General features: G+C 39.3%; 1 protein-coding gene across 2 annotated transcripts; it reads left to right on the forward strand.

Annotated features, from left to right (window-relative positions):
* Nucleotides 1-3,095: 3,095 nt before the first annotated feature.
* On the forward strand, nucleotides 3,096-7,677 carry LOC135247975 (translational activator of cytochrome c oxidase 1). Of its 2 annotated transcripts, none has more exons than XM_064322010.1 (6): nucleotides 3,096-3,248; nucleotides 4,538-4,850; nucleotides 4,993-5,099; nucleotides 5,595-5,728; nucleotides 6,043-6,205; nucleotides 6,972-7,677. In XM_064322010.1, the coding sequence occupies exons 2-6, from the start codon at nucleotides 4,556-4,558 to the stop codon at nucleotides 7,179-7,181; spliced, it is 909 nt and encodes a 302-aa protein (XP_064178080.1). In that variant the 5' UTR covers nucleotides 3,096-3,248; nucleotides 4,538-4,555; the 3' UTR covers nucleotides 7,182-7,677. The 2 variants fall into 2 exon arrangements, with proteins under 2 accessions (XP_064178080.1, XP_064178082.1); XM_064322012.1 differs by having other exon boundaries at nucleotides 3,211-3,353.
* The last annotated feature ends 979 nt before the right edge of the window (nucleotides 7,678-8,656 follow it).

Genomic DNA, 8,656 nt, shown 5'->3' on the forward strand with positions numbered 1-8,656 from the left:
CTTGCACATTATTCAACCCCATCCAGTGACTAAAGTGAATAGAATTATTCAAATCTTCAGTGCTATAACGAATTATGGTTGAAAGAAGCTGAATATCTGCAAAACCTGCAAAGAAAAGTCTAAAAATCTGATGGGGATGGTAGGTATGCCATCCGACAAGTTTTGCCTTGGTGGGGCATGCCCCATACTTATACAGCATCAGAGCTCTTAAGAACATTAACATCTGTACCTTCTGATCTCATGTAAAAACACAGAATTCAGGTACTTTACATGTCCACACAATAAAGCTCCAAACAGGATTTTGTCATTACAAATGCTGCAGTCCCACAATCAATAAATTCTCCCCATTGAATATTTTGGTACGTCTGCCAATAACAACATTTGATTTATACCAGAATGTTGAATACATATGTTTAGGAAAAGTCATGAAGAGGGAGCCTCATGGTTTTCATGACCGTAGGTTCATCAATTTTCTTAAAGTGACAACAGTCTCAAACTGACCACTGTGGCATTTCTAGTGTTAACTATATTTTAACTAGGCTACTGTAGTTGAAATTGCAAGCACCACATTTTGAAATTAATGTTAGCTAGGCCTATAGATCAGCTAGCAACATATAAATAATTATCAGGTCTATCGTGTATACAACAACCGATTGAAAACTCTTACTGTAATCCTTTTAAAAAATATGACACACTTTCAAAAAAAAAAAAAGACTGAATTTGCACATATGTGTTTCTTTGGGCTTGAATGTATGTGTGTCTGTATGTATGTATGTGCATGTCTCTTTTAATTATCTTATGGTTCATAAATGTATATAAAATATCATTGTCAGTTACTCATTACACAATACAAAAAATTATAACTCAACAAAAAACATTTTCAACATACAAAAATGCCAAGTTACTCACGCATACGATGCACTGCACTTAAAACCTGCTAAATATAGGCCTGCTGTTCAAAGTATTGATATCAAAATGAGGCCAAGTTGCAACAAACAATATTGGCTATCTTAGGTCACACAAATTAAACAAGCTTTAATCCAAAGCAGTACAACAGAATGTTTTTTAAATGATTTAATTTTGACTTAGACAGTGACAGTGTACGCATGAGTAACTTAACATTTTTGTATGTTGAAACAGTTTTTTGTTGAGATTGCATATACAAGTCTTTCTGAAGACTTCACCAAGCTTGGTCAAGTTTGTTGGGTATCTTTGATGGACAGCAATTTTTCGCAATCAGATTGAGGCATTCATTTTTTGATAAGTTACTCCAGTTGTGATTTCGGTCATTGTCCTGCAGAAAAGTGACCACCCCATCCCCAGTTTTTGGGTCTTTACCAGACTAAAGCAGGTTTCCTTTAGGATTTTCCTGCACTTTTCCATTTTCCCCTCGATTCTAATGGGTATTATAGTCTCAGGTGCTCAGACACTTCCTCATAACATCCTGCAGCCATCAAAATACTTGATATTAGGGAGGATGATGACTGGGTATAATATGAGTTTTTGCCATATGTAAGGCTTTGCATTTTGACCCAGAAATTTAAACTTTGTCTCATTAAGCTCAGTATCTGAGCTTTTTGTCAGTAATATCAGCCTGCTTACCATTGCTTTACAGGCCAGCTTTGTGGAGTGGCCGTGATGTTAACTCACATTCTCCCATTGACTTTGTAGTTCTTCTGGGGATGTCATTAATCCCAGGATGGCTCCCCTGTCCAGCTACCCGGTTTGATTATTCAGGAGGGACAGCCTGACACAGCCAGTGTGCAGATGGAGGATTTAGTGGAGAGATGAACAAAGAGACTAAAATATATTATTTTTTATTTTTATGTCCTTCTTGTGGCAGCGTGCCTTTTATCCCTCGTTTGCATTCTTTGCCTTTGCCTTGGCCGTGTGGAATAGATTTTGTACTTCGTGAATATCCAATTAAAAAAATGAAACGAAGCTTTACCAGGTGGTGAGTAATTTTGCAATTTTGCCATTTTGCCGGTCAGCAAGCTGTCATTGATCTTTTGACCATAAAAAGCAATTACATTTCCATCTCCTCCTTCAGTTGCTTAAAGGGGAACTTTTGGGAGGACAGATTTTGAATATGCCTTAGGTTTTGGAATTCCATATTTGCAGCAAGTGAGGACAGAGCTGTCTGCATGTGTATAGATGATGTACAGTCACAAAGCATGTCCCCTGAAACCAAGAAATCAGGCCAGGAAAGCAATAGAACCTGTCCAAACCTGAGTAGCGAGAGGGTACTCTGAAACTATTTTGGGGGAGTGGCAATAAGCCACCAGCTACATAGAACAATACTTGTGTGAGCTGATTATTCTTGCTGTTGCTGAAAATTCTCCAGAAGTGCCCCAGAGCAAAGGTGTGAAGAAAGGGTTGAGAACTGAATGCAGACCTAGAGGAATGCCAAGTTCTATGATTTTTGCATGCCAAAATTGAGTTACGTTTTAATGATGTGGTAGTCACAGACTACCACATCACAGTTTCTGTGAGACGATTTTTCCAGAATAAGCTATATACATTCCATTGGATATTCATTGTAACAACAGTATCTGCTTAAGTCCCCACCTAGAATTTGAATAAGAAACCTCCCGGCTTATGACTGATGCAAACTGCTTTACCACTGCGCAGCTACACTGTTACCGTACTTACAGATGTAAGGATGGCTTATGCTAGCATATGTTTAAAAAAATGTATTTACAAAACTACAAAGCAATTAGTCGTTCTGCCATCAGCGATGTCTTGTTTGAAAATCAACAGTCGGTTTGACCCGACCCGAGTGGATTGAATTTCCATCAGTAGATGGCGCTATGCCCATTTGGTGAAATGTAGGCTAATTTGATGTTTACCAAGTAATTTCAAATGTGACAGAAAATAGCAGAAAACTGGCTGGATTGGTATTCATATTCCATAAAAACGTGAGTTAAATTAATAATTACAGTATAGCCTATACATTTTGAAATATAATAAATAATTATACGCTATCCATGTGCATCATTTTAAGAGGTCGTTTGGAAACCCCCCCCCCCCCCCCAAATAATGTTATATGTTGATAAAAGTTTAACTAATTTAACTTTATTACCATGAGGCGTTTCAAAAAAAATTCTCATGTAAATGTTGTCATGTACATTAGTTATTTCCGAAAACTGGGAACAATTAAAATGTCGCACTAGTTCGCTGACGGACTACTTGAGCGACGCACCCTACAAGAACGGAGCATGTTTCTAATTTAAGAGTTCTGTGAATTAGTGAGTTTGAAGATATCGATCAGCTGTTTATTCACAAGAACAAGTGCATCTGAATACTTTGAATTCATTCTTAATGCTAAATTTCACCCGTGGCTGGTTAACATTGTGCGTTTGCTTGTCAATTAGCAGTATAGCTACCTAGCATGACGCTGACCTCTATGAAACGAACTAGCCTACCCAGATAGCCAGTTCGTCCAGTTGTACGATGGTCGTTTACATTCTAGCTACATTAAACATAATTGTGTTACTGTTAGACAACTTTTAGGCGTAACCCTTGTTGGCTAGTTAGTAGTACTTTACTAAAATATTGTTACTACTATATGTATCGTCAGTGCGGGTTGTACAGCTGCCTGGCTAGTTAGCCGTCTTGCTACCTTAGCAATATTGTGAACAGTGCCTGCATTTATAACACACTTATTATATTCCGAGTTTGTCTCGGAAAGTCCGACTATTATTTAGTGGGTGAAACTATGGTTGAGCGAGAGGATGCAGCTAGCTAAATGTAAACAAACTGTCATTCTGGTTACGATATGCTACTTTTGATATTGAAGTAAAATGGTTTTGACAGAAAAATAATCGAAACCGGTTGCATTGCACATGCTTTCTAGGTTCACAGTGTGCTTATTCTGCTATATTGCAAACAATCACATATAAACAAGGTTTTATTGATCAGATTAAAGACTGAGTTAACCCGTATGCACCTAAGTAGGTGGTTGGACAAGTGCTTAAATTCTTTCGTGTTAAGAGAGGAAATATTCCCTCTAAACATGAAAAGCACCTAATTAAGATAGCAGCTTGTTAAAATTCTGGAATTGAAATTGTGGTTGGACAAAAATACACAGAAATCCCACATGCCAGGGTTTGGGAACCACTGTTCTAGCTGACTCAGGGGTCTGCAGCCCTGGTCCAGAATGGCCACAAGCTCTGTTGGTTTTGTTTTCACCTTAAAATCAGCACACGTCTAGACCAAGTAACCAGGTGAAATGAGTTAACTGTGTAATCAACTGCTGTATTTGATTAATTAAGTGCTGAGTAACAGAGAAAACCAGGATAACCTGTGACTCTCCAGGACCAGGGTTGCAGACCCCTGAGCTGACTTATTAACTGACAGTACGCCTATACCGCATGGAAGTGAAAGAGCACCATTTCAGTCAACGGACTGGCCATCTAAATAGCTGTTAAATGCTATTTTTATCACTGCTGTCACGTTGCTTTAGTATTTTTTAGTATTAGTTAGCTAGCATATTGGCAAATGCTGAAACAAGTTAATGTTCTTTTGTTGTTTGCAGGGGCTGTAGCACGGAGTGATGGCTGGGGGAGTGGTGTTTTTACGGGGTCTCTTACCCCGGTACTGTCGTTGGGTTACCTTTGGCAATGTGTTGCTACATCCACAAATAAGCTCAGTTCACCCCCCAGTGGCTGTAATATTGGGACAGTTTTCTCAAAGGACTCTCCAACCATGCTGTGCCATACACCACTGTTCGGTGATGTGTGCTGGCCACAATAAGTGGTCCAAGGTGAAGAACGTGAAAGGACCCAAAGATGCCGCCCGCAGTCGAATGTTCATGAAGTATTCAATGATGATCAGGGTAGCTGTGAGAGGTAAGCATGCAGGAGCACCTGTTAGCTCTGGTTAGCGCACCTTATATTTGCAGAGCATTACAGACCTGTATACCCACTCCTCAGTCTATTGGAGTTTAATTGGTGCCAAATTGTGTGCTAAATATTGTTGTTTGTTTACCAGAAGGAGGACCTAATCCTAACTTCAATGTCCAGTTGGCAAACCTCATAGAGCAGTGCCGGGGCAAGAACATGCCCAAAGCTTCCATTGACGCAGCCATTAAGGGGGCGGTAAGTAAGGCCGCCACTTTTCAAACATAAAAATATCAAGCATTTTTAAATAAAAATGCAAAATTGTCTTAATTTGGAAATTTTCTTTATTTTGACGTTAGTGCTATTTCAGTTGGTCAAATTGTCTGTGTATTTTGTATTATTAAATTCATGCCCAATATTAAATAGTGTACTGAAAGGTAATCAATATACTCAGAGGTTTCAAATGATCTATTTTATCATGGTGCATTAAAGGCAAGTGATTCTCATTTGAAACGGAATTATAATGCATTAAACCACAACACCTGGTTGAAAACTGGACATTTTGGGTTCTAAAACCAGACACATGAATTTAAAAACCAGACTGTCTGGGCCAAACCATGTATTTGCTCAGGACTTAATAGAGTGTAGACCATACTGTATATTGTCCTGAAAAGTTCATGACTTGGTGTGAAACTGAGCTCTGTAGCTCTTAGTTGTTCTGTGTCTTGTCTCACTCTTCTTCCTTCCTCTCAGGAAAAGTCAAAAGCAGGATCATACTCTTTGTACGAGGCCCGGGGACCTGGTGGCTCCTCGATGCTTATTGAGGTTCTAACTGACAACAACACACGGACCCATCAGGAACTCAAATACTTGCTCCAAAAGCATGGGTCAGTGCAGCAGAAATCAGTCCCTGCCATAGATGCCATCACTCTAAGACTGTCTGCTCAGTGGACCAAGGCTTTAGTTCTGAGTGAACTAATTGTGACTCAAGTCAGGGTTGTCCTGTGTGATTTGGACATTCTAGTTTTAGGTTCAGTCAGTGCTAAAGATTTGAATCATACATGGATTACCCGTCATGACATGGCTGTGAAAGATTTTATTCTCAAATGCAACAGGAAACCCATTTGAATATCATGAATCCTGACATTAATGATCATTAGTGAATTGGAATGTATGTATCTGTCTTTCTGAACAACTGCAGAGGAATGATGTGCGATGGAGCACGGCACAGTTTTGAGCAGAAGGGCGTGGTGCTGGCGCCGCGAGAAGGCGTGTCTATGGACCGAGCTCTGGAGCTGGCCATTGAGGCTGGGGCAGAGGACGTGCAGGAGACTGAGGATGAGGATGAGAAGCCTTTGCTACAGGTCAGACATAGGTCACTTCAAGCGGTACAAGGATTTAATAAGATATACAAACAAGAACTAATAAAAATGAGAAATTAGGAAAAATCATTGCAAATCATTATTACTGTTTTTAATACTCAGGATAGCACCTTGTGGCTATCTCAACAGCATTCATAGACTACTGTGTAACTCCTCTCTCCAGTGTAGCACAATGTATCAGCTTTAATATGTGTACAATATGCAGCATCAAAAATATTTTTAAAAATGTTTAAAATTCTGGCAGTTAAGGCTTTACTTGTGTGGTTACTTTCCTGTCAATTAAAAAAGAACTAAAATATGACACTGCACTGGATATCATCAACTGTTTATTTTAGCAGATAGATATATAGTGTTTATTAGTTTGCACACTAATATAAATTAGCTTCTGTAATTAATAATGGTTCACATCTGCTTCTCAATTTTTTCATAATGAGTAGTGAAGGTATAGCATGTGCCTTTACTAGTGTTTACCTCATGCAGAAATTCAAATACTCAAGCTGCTCCCTACTGTTTTCTGATTGGCTCATTTGTCTTCCGATCTTACGACACAACACAAGACTCTGCATGTCAAAAACAGGGGAAGCTGTGCAAAACTTTGTCCATTTGTGACATAACTGTCATGGCATCTTTGGAATATTTTCTGCGCTTACCATGTTGTTGCCTGCGGTTAGCTTTGAGAGGTCTTAAATGTTTGTGTGTTTGATGTGCAGCCCTTGCTCAGTTTTGACGCTTGTCCATCTCTTCTCAGTTCGTCTGTAAGGTGTCAGATTTGCGGGAGGTGCGAAGCGCGCTGGAGGCTCTGGGCCTTCCCACGATCTCAGCCAGCCGGGAGTACGTGTCCCACAGCCCCGCCCTGCTGCCCCTGGCCCAGCTGGAGGATGCCTCGCGCCTGCTGGATGTACTGAGCGACAATCCCGACGTGATCCGAGTGTGGGACAACATTCAAGCACAGGACTGATGGAAACATGGGGGAAAAACATGACTATCTGTCTTCCAGGACTCTGAGGCTAAGAGACAGGAGCAGCCAAGCCCTGAGAGCTCATTATTAACCAGGCTCATAGTTTTCTGCTTCAAACGCGGCAACTGTCTAAATCTGCCTGAACAAATCACTGTTTCTCATGCAACAACTTGGAGCCAGTGGTCATAACTACTTGATTTCTATGTTGAATCTAAATGTTGAAGCAAGCATGGTTTGATTTGTAATTAACAGGCTTTGTATTTATTGCACTGTCTGACTCCATGTTAGACCATGTGGGAGAGCTGCTTGTTTTACATTTTCATGGCCATGGCCTAAGCCAAGGATTCCAAACGGTGCATTCCTGGGAGTCCATTAAAGTGTCCCAGAGGATCTTCAGCAAAATAGAAAAATTATTATTTTCTGTTTTAAGAATATTGTTTATATGATAATATATTTAGACATCCAGATTAAATAAACATTTATTATGGTTTACTCATTTTTGGTAATATTGTAATCTTCATATCTATAAATAGTTAGCATTAAAGGACAAGTATTAGGTATTCATATTGTAGTAAACAGAAACATAAATTGTGCAGTTCCATGATATGAGGACAACATGATTTACAAAGGCTTCTGTGTTGCTGTGTACTAGGGTGGTACATTGCCACTACGTTCCTATGGACGGTGTTGGATAAAGGTGTCAAATATTAATTGCATTATTGAAGTGGAGTCCTCAGCTACTAAGTTGTTAATTAAGGGGTCTTGAGAAAATAATTATTAACATGCAACCTATTACATAACAATTAATCGATATGTTTAACTATCTAAAATCTACAGTCAAATGCAAAATGAATTGGGATGGTGGCACAACTTGTGTTTTGGCTCTGTACTCCAGCACATTGGATTTGTAAAAAAACAATGAATATGAGGTTAAAGTGCAGACTGTCGGCTTTACTTTTAGATAATTTATAACCATATTTGGTGATCTATGTAGGAATTATACCCCTTGTAAACATAGTCTGGCATTTTAAGGGAGCAAAAGTAATTGAACAAATTAAAATAATCTGAAACTCATCATATTTAGTGCTTGGTTGCAAATCCTTTCCTGGTGACTGCCTGGGTATCTTCCCTGGTGATGCTCTGGCTGGCCTGTACTGCAGGCATCTACAGTTCCTATTTGTTTCTGGGGCATTTTGCCATCAGTCTTGTCTTCAGCAAGTGAAACATGTTCAGTTGGATTCAGGATGGGTGATTGAATTGGCCAGTCAGTTACATTCCATGTTTTGCCTCTGGAAAACCCCTTGTCCCAGTACTTTTCATTGTCTCCGTACTTTTGCTTTTAACGGTAATAATGCGGTTTATTTCTCTATTTTTAAATTATACAACAGTGTTCATTGTCATTGTTCATCTGGTTGGTGAACGTGAATTAAATTGTAATCACCTTGTATCGTTTCAGCAGCTCATACACAGTAGGT

The sequence above is a fragment of the Anguilla rostrata genome, chromosome 2 (assembly GCF_018555375.3).
Source record: "Anguilla rostrata isolate EN2019 chromosome 2, ASM1855537v3, whole genome shotgun sequence".
In the NCBI taxonomy this organism is placed as follows: domain Eukaryota; kingdom Metazoa; phylum Chordata; class Actinopteri; order Anguilliformes; family Anguillidae; genus Anguilla; species Anguilla rostrata.

Excerpts from the sequence above, each read along its gene's own strand:
- LOC135247975 (XM_064322010.1), top strand. The coding sequence starts at position 4,556 with ATGGCTGGGGGAGTGGTGTTTTTACGGGGTCTCTTACCCCGGTACTGT. Across the intron at positions 5,100-5,594 it reads ACGCAGCCATTAAGGGGGCG|GAAAAGTCAAAAGCAGGATC; the intron begins GTAAGTAAGGCC and ends CCTTCCTCTCAG. Across the intron at positions 6,206-6,971 it reads ATGAGAAGCCTTTGCTACAG|TTCGTCTGTAAGGTGTCAGA; the intron begins GTCAGACATAGG and ends ATCTCTTCTCAG.